Consider the following 20876-nt stretch of genomic DNA (forward strand, 5'->3'; position numbering starts at 1 on the left):
CCTGCAGTGGTTTCGGGACGTGTTGGACATTGAATGTTTTTGTCTATGGAGTATGCCATGGAATTATTGGCCTTATGGTGGTTACATTTGCCCGCGGGCTCGCTGCAGCACTGCCTGATGCCACATCCCAATATTCACTTGATAGTGGCCTTTTGTTGGCCTCAAGATGGACGTCGAGGCCAACGTGTGGTAGCTTAAAACTTTGCCAAAATTCGGAAGCACTTTACCCAAAATTTGGGGCACAATAATGTACAAACGCACAAACGCACACACAAACAAACACATATAAACTTGAAAATACTTATAAGATAACAGTGATATGTGTTTGTTATTGGAAATTAAAACAGTCTTTATGAATGCATGTGAAACAAACAGCTTTTGTAAATAACAAGAACAGCGTCATTTTATAGTATCAGTCAATACTTTGTGTGTCCGCTTTTTGCCTTATTGAGTTCCATCACTCTTTTAGTCATGCTTTCCATAAATGGCGAGATTTTGTAATTTTCAACAAAGCTTTATTAGCCCAGCAGATATGTGAAAAAATTGTGCTTTTGGTGATACAAGCATGAAATTTTGAACACTGATAGAGCATACTACTAGGAAGATTTTTGGATATAGGGGCATTCAAATCTTTTCCTAGGGACAAAATGGCGGCCATTTTAAAAATGGCCGTTTACGGATAATAAGATACACAGTACCGATGTCTATAAAACTAGATTTACTTATTGCTCAAGCACACCTATGATGTTTTTTTCACGTAAACAGGTTGTAAGATCATAATTAAATGTCAACAAACTCACATAACATTTATTTGGTCCTGATTCTTTACAAAAATAATTACTTTTTGAGCTATTTTGAGCAAACTCCAGAAACACAATGGAAATGAAGTGAAAATGCCACATTAACGCTGTGGAAGTGACTTTCACTATAAAACAGTCTACAAAACAGTCTTCCACATGTTTGTGTATATGTAACAGGTGTGTTATTCCTCCTGTATACTATCGTGTGCACTCCCCTGCACAGTGACACAGAGCTGAGCACTGGAGTGCGGCCTTAACACACTTGCACTGTTTCCTGCAACCCTTCTTGCATCCACATCTAATCAATTGTCGGCATGCCTCAGTTGCCTCTGTGAGGGTTGTCCAATATATCCCCCAGCCGTTATTACTCTGTTTCCAACCCCATTCACTTGGCGATGGGAGCTCAGGTGCGCAAATCATCATCTGGCCCCAACAAAAGCCGGCTTGGTAGGCAGCTCTCTTGATGTGTTGTCTGAGGGCTTCTTGTGTTGGTGGGATAGCCTCTATTGATCTACCAGTCTGGGTGAAGAGATGCTTGCGGGCATCGTTAACATGTTCCTGGCTGCTTGTTCGATCGTAGAGCAGAACAACAAAACGCTCCAGTGGATCCATGTTGTCATTTGCAGTTGAAATGGTTGGTGTGGCAGCCAGTGCGCAGAAAGCTGAGGTGACCTCATCATAGGCTTTCCATGTTTCCCATGCTGTTTTCTTCCCCCTTCCGCCGAAGCAGGACACGGTGTCACACCCAGTGAAGGCGTGGAAGAATGGCAACCCTCGGCACTTGTTTGGTCCCAGTGCCACAGCCATCTCGTGAGCTGCCAAGTGCCTGAAATTCTTCCCTGTGCCAAAAGCAACCCAGAGTTCATCGATGTCAAGATATCCAGTTGCTGCCACTGCAAGGATCAAAACATCTGTGTCCACTGTGCGGATTGACACCTTGGTATAGCCCTGTCTGACTGCATCTTGGACATGGAGTAGTATCCTTGTATCTGCCTCCTCGTGACTACACGGGGAAAGACCAGTAACATCTCGTGGCTGTGTACAAAAAACTTCTTTGTGGTTTGTGGTGACGATTTGCTTGTCAGTCTCAATGTTTGCTATCCTCGTTGCTAGAAAGTCAAACAACTCCACCTTGTTCTCGTCTATGCGAAGGAAGGCCTGCCAGTTTCGAGGGATGGAACTAGATGGCTCAACTCGTCTCCTGGTGCCTTTACCCCTCGTCTTCCTGGTGTCGGCTTTCAAACTGTCTGGGAAATATTCATCCCAGATAATATCAACCCTGCTCTTATTTTGTATCTGAGATGTGATGTATGGCAAGAATACTAGTGATGCATACTCAGAGAAGGTCTTCGCATTACGAGGTGCCAGCATGTTCACGATGGCTGCTCCATCCAGGATCATGACTTCAACAGGGGGGCTTACATCATCATTTTCCTGTGAGGTGATCAGATCTTCTAAGCACCCAACCAGATCAGACTTGGTTCCAAGCCGGATTTTGCCCATTTGTGACAATGCAGGGGGACAAGCTTGGTTTTCATGTGCAAATAATTCATCAAGATCTCCATTCCGTGTCTGGGATGCAATAAACAGCCTGGAGAACAGAACGCAGTCATTCTTCAGAGATACCACCTTCAACTCTGTTCTTGACTTCTCTCTGACTGGGGGTCGGCTGAAGAGAGGGAGATTGTTTCTTTTTATTGGGTCAGTGATAGGCTTTGTCTGATGTACAAGCCTCTCGTTCACATATGTGTCATACTGTTCTTTTCCCAGCTTCTCGATCTGGTAAAGGGTGTTGATGACTGCTGGGTCTGCCAGGTCTCTGCTGTCTAGCACCAAGAGATCTTTGCTGTCGTCACAGAATGGGTTCCCCATCTCTCCTATGACACGGGTGAGTGCTCTCACATCTCGAGCAAAGGCTACCTGCGTGTGCTTTGTCTGTTCATGGTGTTTTAGTTCAGTTTTCCTAATTCTTTTTTCTGTTGTGGCCTCGAACTTATAGATCAGTTTGGCCATCTCTGGACCAGACACCATCCATCGGCGCAAAGCTGCAGCATTCTCCGTAAGACCTACAGCCCCTCCATCACCTTTCACCAATGCATTATTTTGCTCGTGTGCCTGGTCTAAGGCTATGGCAGAGAATGCACGTGTAGTCTTCTTCATGGTGAAGTTTCCTGCCAGAAACTGTGCGTATACAGTTGGATGCTTTGTTGCAAGTGTCACCATGTCGCGCAAGTGAACTGGGATCCACCTGGCATAGTTTGTATGTCCCAAGGCGAAGAACCATGGTACAAGCTTGGTCAGAGCATCAGTGTACAGTTGGAAGTTTCCTTCACGGACGGATCTCACATAGATCAGGACTGCCAGTTCTAGCTGCATAATTAGGAACCAGAACTGAAACTGTGGACTTGCATTGGCTTGTTCACCGCACCAGTCATCTAGTGGTATCGTATCCTGTCCCTCATCTAGTCCACTGGTGTACTGGCTGTAGGCTTCCTTCAGGAGAAGATAGAGAGTACTGGCTGTGACTTGGTGTGCTCGTCGTGTGCGTGTCACATGGGTCACTTTCAGGAAGGAATCAGCAGTACCACTTGTAGCAACCCCTGCAAGCATCAGAACGCCTGTCCACCCACTGCTATCCAGAAGGTCACCGAGGGTTTTCCATGCTGCCATCTCAATATGGAGTCCACCAAAGACCATGACGAAGTGATCTTCTCCGTGTGTTTCTGGCCATCTCCATTGGATCTTTTTCTGGAGTGCCTGATCTCCTAGTTTCAGGGCAGCTGTCCTGACATGTTTATCGAGGTCGAAGGTGGAAGCTTTTCGCAGAGAATTAGTACCCGCTGGTTTGTCACAAAAGAAACACTTTTCAGGCTGTGGCTGTGTGTGGTCTACATGTACTCTGTGATGGGTGTACTTTCTTGAGACACTTGCGGTTTCTTCACTAGACGTTTCTCTTTTTTGTGCCCGATGCAGTTCAGTTTTGTTGTATTTCAGTCTGCATGAATCATGCCACTTAGCCTTGTGGCTCTGGAAGGTTGACTGGATACCTTCACCATCGTCCAGGCGGGGCAGTTCTAGAGATTTTGGCAGGCAGCCCATCTGGCTGAAGGTGAGGAGATAATCTGCAAGAGTTTGGTATCCGGACCCTGTGGTTCGCTTGGAATCAGCTGGACAGGCAAGGGCCTCATCGGTGACCTCCTGACATAACACACACTTCTCCCAATCTGTCAGATAAGGCATGTTTGTTCCAGATGTACTAGGGCTTTGGGGGTCTAATAGCTTGAAATTTTTGTTGGCCATTGTCAATTAAGCATTATCCACCACCACCATCCAATCAATATACAAATTGGGAACCAAATCTAGGTAGCTACTACAGTCAATGAGCGAAGGTGCAGTGCAGTCGAGTTATCATCTGAAAAAGAAATACATACATTATTATCATAAATATAGTAATTCGCTTTCGTAACTTTTCACTAGCCTTGCATTGTTCCTTATAGTCACCTAGTCTATGATAGGAAAGTTCATAAAGCTACATCAAAGTTGTTCATATAAAGGTATTGAACCAAAATTACACCCAGGAGAAATCAGATAGTCATGCAAAGTTAAATAATTAAACCGCTAGACCAGTCCTGTCTATTGCAATGGTAAACCATTTGTTCTGCCCCTTATAGGCCACCGTAGATTCCAATTTTGAACCCAGTATGAAGGTATTGCATAGCATGTACATGACAATTTATAATATGCTCATTACATTGTGTTTCAATAGCAGCACAAATGACAAGTCTGAAATAATAGGTAAATATGTCCTTCTTAGCCGCCATTTTGGGCCAAGGAGAAATCTGGAATGCCCCTACATCCAAATTTCACTGTAAGGGTATGCCCTAACTGTGTGCCAAGTTTCATGCTTGTATCATCAAAGGCACAATTCTACCACAATTCTTCACATATCTGCCGGACTATATTACGAGAATATGGAGACGACAAATTAATAATGAAAATTGATATATATGTGGGAAAATGTAAATGTAATGTAATTAATAATTTGATCAAAATGTCAAAGGTCAGCGTCACATAAAATCGTCGATTTTCATCCAATTGACCTGAAATTTTAAGAATTTGCATATTGGGTCATTGAATTGGTTCACCAATCAAAAGCTAGAAGCAATTTGTTTTTTGTTTTTTAGTTCAAACGGTCAAGGTTGCATAAAAGCATCAATTTTCATCCGATTTCCCTAGGATTTAAAGAATTTGCATATTTGGTTACTGAATCGGTTCACCAATCAAAAGCTAGAAGCCAATTGTTTTTTGACGGTTTTTTAAATTAAAAGGTTAGAGGTAAAGGTTGCATAAAATATCAATATGTTATCATATTAACATGCCAATAATCCAATTAATCGGGTGCAACCTGTGTTCTGTCAAGGGCAAAGGTCAAGGTTACAAAATTGTCAATTTCTATCTGATTGACTTTAAATTTGAATAGGATTTGCATTGTGGATCACTTGTTTTTGAGGTCAAAAGGTCATGGTCGCCTAAAATCTTTTTAAAAATTCAGCTTTTTTCATCATTCAGCTTTCGTTTTTCGTCATTCGGACATGGAAGATGTCCGAATACAAAGCGGATGCGGACAAAGCAATGCTTTTTCGTTTAAATTTCTATTCACTGCTTTACAGTGCTGCAGGACTATTTATAAAAGAAACATTTACAGATTTACAGATTACAAAAGGAAACAATTTTAAAGATTAATAGCGGAGGAATGGTGTTGGATTTAAAATTGTGATTCTCTAATCGGATGACTTCTGCTGAATGATCCATAATGCTCAGAAAACTATTGCACCAATTGCTTTTTAATTGTGGCCCGAGCACGTTTATGCACACTTGAGGCCAGATTTATACACATATGAAGTCCTGTTCTTTACAATAAAAATTTCATGCAAGCGAGTCTAGCACTTACTCGCACCACGGACAATGGTTGTAAAGCTTTTTCTCAGCATATAAAACAGCAGTTTTTCCATTATGTATGAAAACAATTATTGTTTGTGTATTCACGACAATCATTTTTTTTTTTTTTTTTTTTGGATACAGAATCGAGGCTCGTGAAAGAGCTAACATTTATCAAACAAACAAGCAAACAAAGTATATAATAAGGGGAGCGGTAGACAAGATGGGGAGAGAAGGGGAGGAAGCACACAAACAACATTTGAGAGCAGGGACATCGGGAGATGTGTGGGAGGGAGAGGGCTTGGGGGGAGGCAGGATAGGTATAAAACGCAAGGACACCAAGGACTTCCAGGAAAGAAGTTGGTATTTAAAAAAAGTGGATTTGGGGTTAAATTAGCAGGGGTAGAAAAGATCAAGGTTTTGCATTGGGGAAGATAAGAGATGGTGGTGAACAGCTGTTTTAAAGACCTGGAGGGGGGAGTGGGATTGAAGAGAGTGAGGGAGTTTGTTCCAGAGGCGGGAGAAAAGAGGAATGAAGGAGTGAAGGTGAGCAGAGAGTCTTGATTTTGGCAGTTTAACCATAAGAGGATTGCAGGCAGATCTTGTGCGATCTGTAGGAATATTTGGGGGACAGAGCCCAGAGAGAGCTGGGGGAGCAAGGCCGGAGAGGAGTCGGTAGAAGACGGAAAGACCACCAACATGCCTGCGGTGAGTAAGTGAAAGGCCCTCGGAGATAGCGTCATCGCGGGAGATTCCATTGATTCTGAACGCTTTGGTTTCAACAGCGTGAAGACGAGCTAGGTGTGAGGCAGGAGCACCAGCCCAGAGGGGAGAGCAGTACTCCATTGAGCTGCGGATGAAAGCCCTGTATGTGGTGAGGAGCTCAGTTGTGCAAAGGAAGGACTTTGCACGACGGAGGATGCCCAGTCGGCGACTGGCTTTGGAGGCCAGCTTGGAAATGTGGTTTTCCCAGGAAAGATCATGGCAGATAGTGAGACCCAAAAGCTTGAGTGACAGAACATTATTCAGAAAGTAGATGGGAGGGTTGTCCAGTCGGTCTTTTCGGAGAGACATCGTAAGAGTGTGAGATTTGTCAGGATTGAAAGACATGTTCCACTTGTTTGCCCAGTCTGTGATTTTGTCCAGGTCTGCAGAGAGTGAGGAGGCTGCAGACTGTCGATCTGAGGGATGAGGAATGGAGCGGCAGAGAGTGGAGTCATCAGCAAAGAGATAGAGAGGATTTTCAAGAGAGTCAGAAAGATCATTGATGAAGACCAGAAAAAGCACAGGGCCCAGAACACTGCCTTGGGGAACTCCAGCCTGAACAGGAAGAGGAGATGAGAGAAACCCATTCAGGGCCACACGTTGACTACGACTAGAGAGGAAGTCCGCCAGCCATGCGTGGAGATTTCCATGGATACCAAAGGAGGAGAGTTTGGTGAGCAGAGCGGGGAGGAAAGGACACGGAGTCCAGGAGCAGCTGGGTACGACTGGGTACGGTGGGTACAGAGAGGGATGGGTTTGGGACACAAGATTTAGAGGCAAACACAGAGTTGAGGCATTCAGCTTTTTCACGTGCGGATTCAGCCGTGTAGCCGTTTGAGGTAAGGGAGAGGGTGGAGGGGGAACAATCACCAGAAACAGATTTGACCAGACGCCACCAGGATTTGGAAGAGGGAGACAGATAAGAGAGTTCGGTCTTGAGAACGGAGAGGTATTGTTTCCTGGCTCTCTTGAGGGTGGACACACACTTGTTTCGGGCTTTGTGAAAGGAAATGAGATTTCCTTCCGTTGGATTTGCTTTCCAGGAGACTAAGGCAAGTTGTTTCTGGGCAACAGCCTCACCACAAGATTCCGTGTACCATGGACGGGAGGAAGGGTATGACAACTGAAGACGAGATGGGATAAATCTGTGCATGAGAGAGAGCAATTTACTTTGAAAGAATTCCCAGGATGGGTTGATGTCAGAGGCGGAAGAGATGGGAGACCAGTCCAGATGATTGATGGCTGCTTGAAGACCGTGCCAGTTGGCCTGAGTGAAATTCCAGACTCGTCGATGCTGAGCAGGCTCCCTGAGAATGGTCAGAGAGATGTCCACTTTAACAAGCACATGATCAGATGAGCCGATTGGAGCAGAAGAAGAGCAGCAGACATTTTCAGGGAAGTTAGTCATAACCAAGTCCAGAAGAGAAGATGCTCCGTTGACTGAGATCCGGGTCGGGAAATTGACAGATTGTGTCAGTCCCAGTGAGTCGCAGAAGTCCTTTGCTGAGGAGCCATGGCTGGTGAGAGAGGTACCCACACCCAGCCAACTGACATGGTGACAATTGAAATCACCACATATGAGGAAGAGAGAGTTGGGATGAGTTGATAGAAGTTGGTCCATATTATCAGACAGCGAGATGTAGATGGAGTCATCACTGTTTGGTGGACGGTACAACACACATATGAACAAGAGGTGGGAGCGAAGGGGAAGCCGTAGCCAGAGGTATTCCTCGGGGTGAGGTGGAGAGAGTGCAGTGCAGGGCGAGTCGAGTGAGGAAGAGAGTTTTTGATAAAGATAGCAACCCCACCTCCAGAACGAGTTCCCAGGCTCAGGTCTATCATACCGGAGGAGGGAGTAACCCGGGAGAGATACTAAGGAATCAGAGACATGATGAAGGAGGAAAGTTTCTGTTAAGCAGATCACGTCTGGTTTGTCAGAAGCAACCTGTATGGAGAGATCAGTTAAGTTTGAACGAAGGCCCCGGATGTTTGAGGTCCATACCATTAATGAAGAGGAAGGGGGAGCGTCGGATACACAACAGGAGGGAGGAGGGGAGGGTAAGATGTGGAAGAGGTAGGGAGAGCTGTTGAAGGTGTGTCAGAGATTTCAGAATAGCTCGGAGAAAGGGAAGGATGGGGCGGACAAAAGGTTTGATGGTGATTGGGTGAGGCACAATGAGGTGTTATTTGAGGAGGGGGAAGAGCGAGGCAGAAGGTTGGGGGAGATGGAGGTGAGAGTTGGAAGGGGGAAGAAGCGGGGAGGACGCTTTGAGGAGGAGGGGTGAGAGGGGGGGAATGGAGAAGAATTGAGGGTGGGGAGATTTTAAGGGGAGGGGTGAGGGGGGAGTTTATGAGGGGAGGGGGGAGTTTAGGAGGGAAGGGACAAGGGGAGGGATTTGAAAGGGATGGGATATGGGGGAGATTTGGAGGGGAGGGTGAGGAGGGAGTCTAGGAGGGGAGGGGCGAGGGGAAGTCTTTGGGGGGAGGGGTGTGGGGGGAGTTTAGGAGGGAAGGGGCAAGGGGGGAGATTTGAAAGGGATGGGTGATGAGGAGGATTTGGAGGGGAGGGGCAAGGGGGAAGATTTGAAAGGGATGGGTGATGGGGAAGATTTGTAGGGGAGGGGTGATTGGGGAGATTTGGAGGAGAGGGGTGATGGGGAAGATTTGGAGGGGAGGGGTGAGATTGGATTTTAGAAAGTGTACGATTAATGGGAAACGAACATTTATTGCAAAATGAGTTTCTTGTCACCTTCAAGTCAAAAATACGTTTAAGGATGCTGGAGGGAGGATGGAGTGCAGGAGAGTTTAGGGAATGTAGAAAAGAGGCACTGTAAGAGATGGAATTTTTTTTGGGGATGAATAGATTTGGTGAGCAAGTCGAAAGCAACCTTTTAAAGAAGAAGAAGAAAAAGGTGTTATAATATACGACAGAATACAGAACTTGAGGGGAAAGTTTAAACGTTTTAAAGTTTAACAGTGAAAACTATCTGGGGAAATGGGGGAGAAACACGTGGTCGAAGAACGAACGAACGAATAAACGAATAAGAACAACGAATAAGAACAGAGAAGGAAATGTTTTTTTGTTTTTTGTTTTTTTTTAGTTGAGATCTTAAACAAGGAAGTAGGCTATGGGGTGAAAAGACTGGGAAAAACAGAGAGCAAAAGTTATTGGAGCACAAACGACGGACCGCTGAGAGAAAAACAAAGCCTCAAGGTTGGACACTATACAAGGCCTCAAAAGACACGACACGAATTAACACGATTTTCTATACAGGTATGAAAGATTATTATTAGATGGTAATCCAATTTTTCGCACGTTTTTCTTTACAATAGTTGAGGCTTATGACATTTTTTGAATGACACAATTAAGGAAACAAATGGCATATTATCTGATGCTGAAGGGTACCTTGTTTAAATTTTAGAAATGATGATGAAACTGAATAAGAAAAATAGTCATCGCAACTGGAATTTAGCTTCTTTTATTACGCTTGTTCAGTGTTGTCAATATTTGTCGTAAAATTATAAAAGCTTTGTCCTTCTCAGAAAACATGGAAGCCTCCATGAAATAGACAACAATGCTTCATTTTGCAAAATACTGTGCAGCTTAAATTAGAAACTGTGCAGCTTAAATGATGGTGAAAAGACGAGTCTGGGCAGCTGGATTTGTCCAACAAAGAAGAAATCCACTCAGCAATGCGTAGAAATTTCATTACAGGGTATATGGGGGTGAGTGGTGTTGAGACGAGGGGTTTGTGGTGGGAAAAAATGCCTCGATTTATTATTTATTTTTAACTAAGCACTTAGCACGATCAAGATGAAGCTGATTTGGGGTGAACCACAACTTTAACTCTCTGAATCGCCATCCTTGCAAGATGACTTCAGTGCAGGTGTTTCAGCATTGCTCGTTGTTATTTGAGACTACATCCCAAATGGAATAATGTGGAGCCCAGATGTTACACTTTTTTTAAATAACTGCTCCAATCTATTGCAATTTCCAACAAGACAGAGCATTTAACAATGTGGAGCCTCGCCAGGGTATTTGTCTATGCATTTAAACAAGGGGGCACGAGAAACTGTTAAAACATTGTTAAAACAATGAAACATTAATTTGTCGCGATAGTAACTCGTAGTAACTAGGACACAGAACAGATCAGGACACAACATAGTAAAGGGAACAGCAGGAGAAAGGGGAAACGGCAACAGCAAGGCAGAGGGGAAAAGTCGACGGTGACAGACAACCAGGGGAGGCAAGTAACGATGAGTTGTTGGGGAGAAAGCAAGGGATGAATAAGATGGGATACATAAGCAAAGTTTTCGGAGGGGTGGGGTGGTTTAACGGGCGTAGAAAAGATAATTGTGTCGGATAGGGGATGAAGACGTGGTGGTGAACCGCTATTTTGAAGATATGGAGGGAAGAATGAGATTGAAGAGTGTGAGAGGTGGTTTCCACAGATGGGGCAAAAGAGGAATAAATGAGTGGAAGTGAGCAGTGGTTCTGGATTTAGGCAGTTTAGCTAGGAGGTGGTTGCTGGTGTACTACGTGTGTCCTGCAGATATATGTGGTGGACAGAGCACGGGGGAGGGTGGAGGGTGCAAGACCAGAAATGTGGTGGAAGAAAACAGAGCCACCGACCTTTCAGTGACGGTGAAGTGATAGGCCCATAGACTCAGAGTAATCGCAAGAGATTCCAATGACCTTGAAAGCCTTAGTTTCTACGCCGTCAAGCTGAGCAAGATGTGAGGCAGGGGAACCAGAGCAGGTGGGAGAATAGTATTCCATCAAGGTGCGGATGAAGGCCTTTTCGGTGTATAGAGGTGTGTCAAGGAAGGACTTTGCACGACAAAGGATGCCCAGTCAGCATCTGGCTTTGGAGGCCAACTTTATAATGTGGGTGGGGTATCTATGGACTGTGAGCAGGATATCTCAAAAAGTTGTGGATAGATTTGGACAAAATGTAGTCGACAGTTTGGGTGTGTGACAAGGACGAATAGTTTCAATTTTGGTGAAGATCTGGATCCGGATACTATAATTTTAAAAGTGATTCTTCATCATTGAGAAAAAACCACCTTTAGAGGCCATTTTTCCCCGCAAGCGGGGGTTGGCCTTTTTCGGGCACCGTGGTTGTTGTTGTTTTTCGGTCCCCTTTTTGAAGCAATGTTTTACGGCCGGATGCCCTTCCTGCCGCCAACCCTGTTTGTCGCCTTTTACGACAAACAGGGAATTACCAGTGAACTGGTACTCAATTAGCCGACCTTGGAAGGATGACAGGCTGAGTCAACCCCCCTGGCGTTAATTCAGTGATCGACCGGGATTCGAACCCAGGATCCTAGGATCCTAAGCTGGCACCCTAGCCGCTAAGCCAACGCCATTCTTCATCATTGAGAGATGGGGCCAAAAACAATATTGTTTTAGGCAGGTGTTTTAGGCAGGGACAATTTAAGATAATTTAGAGACAAAAATCTCAGTTTAATCCATTTTAAATTCAGGTTGTAACATAACATAATGTGAAAAAAGTCAAGGGGTGTGAATACCTTCTGAACGCAATGTACAGTACATCGGCAGTACATCGTCGGGTTTTTAATATATTTAATTTGAAAATTTGCAAAGCTTGAGATATATTAAACACAAGTCTTGCAACTACAGCTAAAACTCGAACGGCACTCAGTAGAGCGCATACCTCCGCCAGGCTTAACAGTTTACATTTTGTATCCACTGATAGGCTGGATCTGGACCTGGACCAAAATCTAATCACCTTGTTCTTGACACCTAACCAACTCATCCACCTAGTTTTGTCATAACTCGTCCACCACATTTTGTGCGAATCCGTCCACAACCTTTTGAGATATTGTGCTCCAGAACAATGAAAGGACACAGATACAGGCAAATCCTTGAGGAGAACCTGCTTCAGAGTGCAACAGACCTTAGACTGTGGCGAAGATTTACATTCCAATAGGACAATGACTCCAAGCATACGGCCAAAGCAACACTGGAATAGCTTCAGAACAAGAACATGAAAGTCCTTGAGTGACCCAGCGAAATCCCAGACTTGAATCACATTGATAAATCTGTGGAAGGACTTGAAGATCACTGTTCACTGATGCTCCCCATCAAACTTGACAGAGCTTGAGCAAATCTGCAAGGAAGAATGGGAGAAACTCCCCAAATTCAGATGTGCAAAGCTGATACAGACATACCCAAGAAGACTCCAAGCTGTAATCGCTGCCAAATGTACTTCTACAAATAATTGACTCAGGGGGTTGAATACTTATGTAAATTAGCTAGTTCTGCGTTTCATTTTTAATTATTTAGTAAAATATTGAAAAATACACTATGGGGCATTATGTGTAGATCAGTGACAGAAAAATCTCAATTGAACCCATTTTAAATTCAGGCTGTAACACAACAAAATGTGAAAAAAGTCAAGGGGTGTGAATACTTTCTGAAGGCACTGTACATGTTTGAAGCTGATGGATTGACTTGATGTTTTTAAATCTTAATAGTATGTGAATGAGGTGAAATATTTAATAGCTGCCTCCATAATTACGATTACATCTTGCAGTTGCATCGGATTAGATCATTTCCTGAAACGATTTTGAGAAGGGCTTCTTTGGTTTCAGTCAGCATTCCACACAGCTATCAGTTATTACGTCATTGTTTAGGGGCCTGTGCATTGCTTCGTACAATTGCGTTCTGTGGCGAAACAGAGTGAAATGCCGGATTCTTTCCGTGGGAGAACATCACAGACAGCTGTGAAATGTGCTTTCGTAACCTCATTCTTTGTGAATGTTCGGTATCTTGCAAACTGCACATCAGTGTAACAGTTTCTCATGCGTTGCGTACCCTCGAGACAAACTTGATGTTTGCTGCAGCCCCTCGCCTCTGCTCTGCCCCTCCTTCCCCTCGTCTCCCACATCTGCATCTCCGCCGGCGTATCTGCTTTAGGCAGGCCATCGTTAACATCTGGTCATCATGGTTTCCAAGCTCGGAATCCTGGCCGATAGGCTCTCCGGCGGTTGCAGTCTCCATCGGTTACAAACGCCTCCGCTGTAGTCGTACAGAACATGGTTCTTTGTGGTTGATCAGGAAACACTCCCTAGTACTGCTGGTTTTGTTTTGCTGTGAAATGCAGTGCAACCATGAGCTGCAAATAACTTTCTTTGTGCTCACCCTTGTGCTGCCTTTATGATTTTTGGAGGTTTTTTCTAAATCGATAATAACCAATTACCATCAAAGAGCTTCTGGATTTTTTATATTTTGATTTGCGTAACTGTGAGAAACATGTGTGAGTTGGTGCAGCTGAATTGTTTTTGCAATAGCTTGTGCGTGCGTGCGTGCATGCGTGTGTGTGTGTGTGTGTCTACCTTCATACGTGTGGACATTGTTGATTTAGTTTTGTTTATAAATGTATTTTATGTTGTTTATCAATTTAAATTTGGCCTTGTTTCGAGCAAACACACGATGCATACCGGAACACTTGTCATTTTGTGTTTTTCATTTTCATTTGAATTAATCATTATTTCATTTGCACCATGGTTGATTTACCTTTTGGGTAGATGTTTGCTCCTCTTTTCCCCACTTGTGGAATCAATTTCCACATCCTCTTCAATATCATACCCTTCCTTTCTGGTCTTCAAGACATCTGCTCACCACCATCTCAGATCATCCCCCATCCAAAACCCTGATTTTTTTTTTCTACCCTCGTTAAACCACCTTCCCCCTCCAACTTTGCAGTTTCTCCTTCCTGAGCGTTTGCTTCTGTATCTATCTCATCCGTCCCCTGCATTGTCCTCTACCGCTCATCCTTAAACCCACATCCCTTGTTTTCCGTCTGTCTAATTTGTCCCTTGATGCTGCTGTTGGTCTTTCCCCCCTCTCTCTCTGATGTTCCTTTTGTTATGGTGCATTCTGATCAATTTGTGTTCTACCTCTTCTACGAGCTTTGACTTTTTGTTTACAAAAAAAACAAAAAACAAAGGCGTCTAACAATAAATAACCCTTCTCGTTATAACCTTAACCTAATCCCGGCACACCTCATTGGGTGTTTTAATATATTGGTGTCAGATAGTTCTGTCCACAGCCTCTTCATAAAGGTTTTAACACATTAATCTTTATAAAGCAAGTCACGTAATAGACATGTTACATGTCAGTTTGCGATTGCATCTCTTTCGGGTTGCGTTTACATCACTTTATACTCTGCAACTCATTGGCAAATTGATGCAAGTCTGCTGCTTTGGCATTCGATCGTACATGTACCGTTTGAGCTTTACCTGCTAACTAGTTACATTGTGCGTGATGTGAAGGTGAATACTGTGGTACCGGAGGGCCTTTGCACATTGACAGATGGGTTCATGGTGAGAGGAGGTTGGGGTCAGGCCATGGGTTAGGCTGCCGAGATGAAAGCATAAGGCTTCTTGCAGCCAGAGCAGAAACCTCCTGTTGCTTCCATGCCTGTAGGCACACACTTTCCTTCTGATGGAGTTCATGAGGGCCAGCCTGGAAGGTTGCTTACGACAGCCACTGTCAGGGCAGCATCTGCAGTTTAACAGCAGGAGATGGGCATTCCCGAGTCATTGTTCCACTGTTTGTATAAAGGAGTCCTTTGTTTGGATGTTCATCAAACCACCATGGAAAGGAGGAAGTTGCACATGTAACAGACTGGTGCTACTCTTTATATACTAACAAGTTGGCGCCTTTGTGCATATGCATGGACATGGTAACAAACAGGCGCCTTTGTTCTTCAACAACCACACAAAAACACTCACTTGTGTCCTACTCCATTATTCTCTGATTGGTGAGGCGCTTGTTGTACACTGTGCGTTAACAGTCATGTTTTTGAGTTTGGGGAAATGGCATTTTCGCCAATCTCATTGATTGTTTGTGAACCAACAGTATTATGTCTTGGTTCCAGTGAAACAAATACTTTGAGTGATTTAGTCCAGTCTTTTACATTCATTTGTACCTGACAGAGGTTTATTCAAAGCAGGATGTACTGTATTTTATCTGATAGGTATTATTCTTTGAACTGAGAGTGGGTGCTGTCGGAGCACTTCCCTGCACAAGAAAAATGCTGATCTGTGGTTTGTCACATAATTTCCAGAAAAGGCAAGGACGGGAATTGCAAATTTGGCCAAGGTATCCGTCAATACATGATGGTGTTTCTTTTTAAAAGTCACCATCGGGATATTAGCGTTCAAACTTGGCTGTTAGTATGGAGAAGGTAGCTGGCTTATGTCCCTTCCAATGTGTGGCAGTGAATTCCATGATCCAACACAACTGCAGGGCCAACTTCTTTATCATACTAAAATACGCCATTTGTGTCTGTCTGATGAATTTTTGACGCCAATAAATTCTGTCCTTACTTATCCAATCTCAACCAAACTTGACAGGATGACCAAGGGTTACACAATGAAGGTTGTAGCGCATTCATTCCCCCCCACCCCCTCCCCAAGGGGGTTTTCTCCCCCCGAGTGAGTTTGCCCGTCATTGCCGTCAATGGGGTTGCACGTTGAGGTGTATATAAATGTTAAATTAGCTTTATCGTGGCGTTTTTAAAGAAGATATATCAAGGCGTTTTTCCTGCAGTGATAATGTGTATGAATAGCTTATAGTTATAATGGTGTTTCTGTGGGAGCAACGGCTTCTACAGGAAGTGAAAATATTATACACCACAAACACGTATGCTTAGCTTTTTAAACAGTCGCTAATGCTCTTTATAACACTAAGTGAAGAAATTTGGAGGAATCCCGACATCCTTGAAGTAAGGTTTACTTACAGAACTGAGCGAAGATCTACTATACTCTATAAAACCCACAAATGTTGGGTTAATAACATGACCCTTTCTGCCGCTATCGTGGCATTTTTCGTAGCGAACTTTTGAAACTCACTCCTGCTGTTTCATACGAAACTGAAAGGGAGAAGCACGGGTTGTGCTCCTTTACCAAGCAGTCAGCTTGCGCTTGCCAAGCCAGCTGTTCCTTAACGGTTTTGAATTGAGTCCTTGCTCAAATGCTTAAACCACTTGGCGATCTCTTCACACGAAACTTGGTAAATGAACACACCCAATGTTCTTGAGACCCGCCCATAGATCGACTGTAATCTATATACCCCAAAGAGGAATGACCCTTCCTGCCCCTCCCTGAGTCTGCGGGTGTACTAGTTCGGTCAAATGGGATATAATCCAATCAATCAATCAAACATATTAGCTGAGAAAACCCTGAAATGTCCCAATTTCAGGGTTTTGTCCATATTTTAGTGGAGATGACATCGACTCACTTCGACACTTGTGAATCTGAGCAGCCTTGGGATTGCATCAACACCATTCAGTGCAAAAATAGACTAGAATTGCACTCAGTAGGGCGCATACCTACACCTAGCTGAACAGTTTGCATTTTCTATCCCACTGATGAGCCGAAGAGGGGAGGGGTAGACATATACAGGGAGGAACGGAATAATAACACAAAAGCGAGTAGCAATTGTCCAGGGAGGAACAGAATGGAAAGAATCAGCATGTGTAGAATACATTGGAGATGTAAATGGGAGGGTGCATGCAGTAGTGATGGGCACCTCATTTGAAAGACTGACGTGAGGAGGATGAGTCAACAGATATTGAGGTTATTCCACAATCAGGTGAATAAGGGTATGAATGATTGCAGGTGGGCAATCAGCCTGGACTTTAGGAGGGTGAGCAGGTGGGAGTTTCAGGAAGAACTTGTGTGACCTGTGAGGCGAGGGAAGGGCAGAGGTAGGGGAGGGTATAAGGAGCAAGGCCAGATGTAACCTTGTATAAAATAGAGTCAGTCAGAGAGTGACATTCCTCAGGAATCCGACTCCTTTCTTGAGATTCCAAATTCCAATGGTGTGGAAGTCCCTGCTTCAACTGCCTCGAGGAGCATGGTAGGAAGCAGGAGCAACCCAACATGGGGAGCTGCACTTCATGGAGCCCCTTATGAAAGCCTTATACACTGTGATGAGATAGGTGCATCTGAGGAATACCTTAGCTCCTAGGAGAATACCGAAACGCCGACTCACCTTTGATGCTTAGTTCTTTTTTAGTTATTCCATTGCTAATATTCCCTTGTTTCTCAATGACAGGTTTTTAGTGTAGCCCTTGGGATACAGAAAAAAAAACTAGAATGGCACTCGGTAGAGCGCATATCTCCACCACGCTCAACAGTTTACATTTTATTTCCCACTGATAGACTGGATCTACATCCGGACCTGAACCAAAATCGAATCAGCTTGTTCTTGTCACCTACCCAATGCATCCACCCCGTTTTGTCATAACCTGTCCACTCCACAACCTTTTAAAATATCAGGCTACATTGTTGGCTCCATCTCTCAATTGTGAAGAATCACCTTAAAAATAAAAAAACTCACGGATGCAGATTCGAATCTGAATATGCACCAAAATCGAATTGGCTTGTTCTTGTCACTTAACCAACTCGTCCACCTAGTCTTGGCCGAATTTGTCCACAACTTTGAAATATCATGCTACATATCTTTTTTGTCCCCATCTCAATCATGAAGAATCACTTTTCAAAATTAAAAAAAATTGTAGTATCCGGATCCGGATCCTGATCTTCACCAAAAATCTACTCATTTCGTTCTTGTCACACTGTGCCCAACCTGTCCATAAAGTGCATCAGAATCTGTTGGCCACAACTTTTTTACATATTGTGCTCACAGACAGACGGGTGAAATCATAACCTCCGTCCAGTGACAGAAGTAATAATATGAGATTGATACCCACACTGTAATCTAATCGCACTTAATTTCAATAACTGAGTATTTAGCTAGGAAGGAAATGGGTTATTTACAGTGCCTTCAGAAATTATTCACACCCTTTGACTTTTTCACATTTATTGTGTTATAGCCTGAATTTAAAATGGATTTATAAAATTGAGGGGTTTTTTTTTTGGCCTGATCTCTAAACACCAAAATGTCAAAGTGAAATTTTTTTTAGAATTTTTTACAAATCAATTAACAATGAAAAGCTGAAATGTCTTGACTGAATAAGTATTCAACCCCTTTGCTATGAAACTCCAAATTGAGCTTAGGTGCATCCAATTTCTTTGAGACGTCTCCACAACATAATTGGAGTCCAGCTGTGGCCCATTCAATTGATTGGACATGATTTAGAAAGAAGCACACCTTTCTATATGTATAAGGTCCCACAGTTGACAGTGCATGTCAGAGCAGAAACTCTACCATAAAGTTCAAGGAACTGTCTGTGGAACTCCGAGATAGAATTGCGAGGAGACATACATCAGGGGAAGGGTAAAAAACAATTTCTGGAGTGTTTAAAGTTCCCAAGAGCACATTGAGGTCCATCATTAGTAAATGGAAAGAATATGGAACTATCCAGACGCTAGAGCTGGCCATCCGATCAAACTGAGCAACCAGGCAAGAAGGACCTTGGTCAGAGAGGTGACCAAGTACCTAAGACCACTCTGACAGAACTACAGAGTTCTTTGGCTGAGGATGGGGGAACCTGCAGGAAGGACAATGGTCGCTGCAGCACTTCACAAATCTAGGCTCTATGGGAGAGTGCTAGACGGAAGCCACTCCTGAAAAAAGGCACATGACAGCTCACCTGGAGTTTGTAACAAGGCACATGAAAGACTCTAAGAGCATGAGGCAAAATTTGATGTGGTCTTTAGAGACTAAAATTGAACTGTTTGACCTGAATGCAAAGCGCTACATCTGGCGGAAACCGAGCACAGTTCATCACCCATCCATCGCCATCCCGAACATGAAGCATGGTGGTGGCAGCATCATGCTATAGGGTTACTTTTCAGTGGCAGGGACTGGAAGACTTGTAAGGATCGAGGGAGCAATGAATGGAGCCAAATACAGGCAAATCCTTGAGGAGAATCTGCTTCAGAGTGCAAAACATCTTCGACTGCAGTGAAGACTTACATTCCAACAGGACAATGACCCCAAGCATACAGCGAAAGCAACACTGGAATGGCTTCAGAACAAGAACGTGAAAGTCCTTGAGTAGACCAGCCAAAGCCCAGTCATTAATCCCATTGATAATCTGTGGAAAGACTGGAGGAATGCTGTTCACTGATGTTCCCCATCCAACTTGACAGAGCTTGAGCAAATCTGCAAGGAAGAATGGGAAAGAACTCTCCAAATCCAAATGTGCAAAGCTGATACAGACATACCCAAGAAGACTCGAAGCTGTAATCACTCTGAATGGTGCTTCTACTCATTATTGACTCAGGGGGTTGAATACTTATGTAAATTCGATATTTCTGTATTCCATTTTTAATTGGTTTGTAAAAATTTCTTCAAAAAATATTCCACTTTGGATGATGAGGCATTATGTGTGGATCATTGATTTTTTTAAATCTCAATTTATCCCATTTTAAATTCAGGTTGTAACACAACAAAATGTGAAAAAGTCAATGGGTGTGAATACTTTCCGAAGGCCCTGTAAATATAAATAGTCTCTGACTCATCAACCTGGTGTTTTTTTCTTTTTCTATTTATGAGCAATACTTGTTAAAGTTATGCTTTTATATCCGTGAAAAATATTTCTAGAAACGTAATTTGAGGTAACGAAATAACAGGGTCACGAGTTCAAGCCATAAAGGAGAAAAAAATTCATTCTGAAGCCCTGGTTGTGGTCTTGTTTTGATATGATCGTTTCTTTCTTTCTTAATAGGCGTTGTCATAAATTCTGACTTTGTGTTTGGATTTTTGCCTTTCTTTGGTGGTGTTTCCATGCAGTGCGCTGTTGTTCCTTGTTTTGCATATGCCATGGTGATACTGCTTGTCTGCTGTATATACAAATAGCAAATTAATACATTTATTAACTGGTGTTGCTGACATCACTATTGATCAACTTCTCTTAGTAACAAAATAAACAATCGGCATTGTCGAAATTGAAGGATGAAAAAGACTTGTAATTGAGGAATCGCTGTTTGCCCCTGCGGATTAGCAGGGTAGAGGGAATGTGTTTAGGAGTTTGAGCAGGTGGTGGAGCAACTAATGTGACATGTTTTATTGCGCTTTTAACAACTACTGCTTTACCATGGAGCCCTCACCTTCATTCTGCCGACCACCCTCTCCCTATACCCCCCAGGAACTCAGCCTGGTTCTGCCAGAATCCCCTGCTGACAATGCGCGCCGCATTTTCAAGACCTTTGACCCTGAAGGTGATTTTTAAAAGGCATGCATTTTTTCTTTCAAGACTCATGTCAAAGGTAGTTCATTAAGTTGGATTGCAAATTATAAATGCATCAAGCACTCCTGATATACACCAATGTGTGCACTCTGCCATGCGACAAGATGTCAAGATGTGCTGTCCTTCATTGTCTACTATCCTAACAGCATGATATAGAGTTGTCACTGATTATGACATG

The 20876-nt window shown here is 43.5% G+C and overlaps 1 protein-coding gene across 2 annotated transcripts in view; it reads left to right on the forward strand.

Annotated features, from left to right (window-relative positions):
• Positions 1 to 20876, forward strand: part of MINDY3 (MINDY lysine 48 deubiquitinase 3) — a 140417-nt gene that overhangs the window by 96369 nt on the left and 23172 nt on the right. For both annotated transcript variants that reach the window (XM_068126614.2, XM_078785838.1), the window contains one exon: positions 20597 to 20669. In XM_068126614.2, the coding sequence (XP_067982715.1) occupies positions 20597 to 20669 (73 nt within the window). The remainder of the gene's footprint in view (positions 1 to 20596; positions 20670 to 20876) is intronic.

Source organism: Myxine glutinosa, chromosome 10 (genome assembly GCF_964187855.1).
Source record: "Myxine glutinosa chromosome 10, kmMyxGlut1.1, whole genome shotgun sequence".
NCBI classification, from domain to species: Eukaryota; Metazoa; Chordata; class Myxini; order Myxiniformes; family Myxinidae; genus Myxine; species Myxine glutinosa.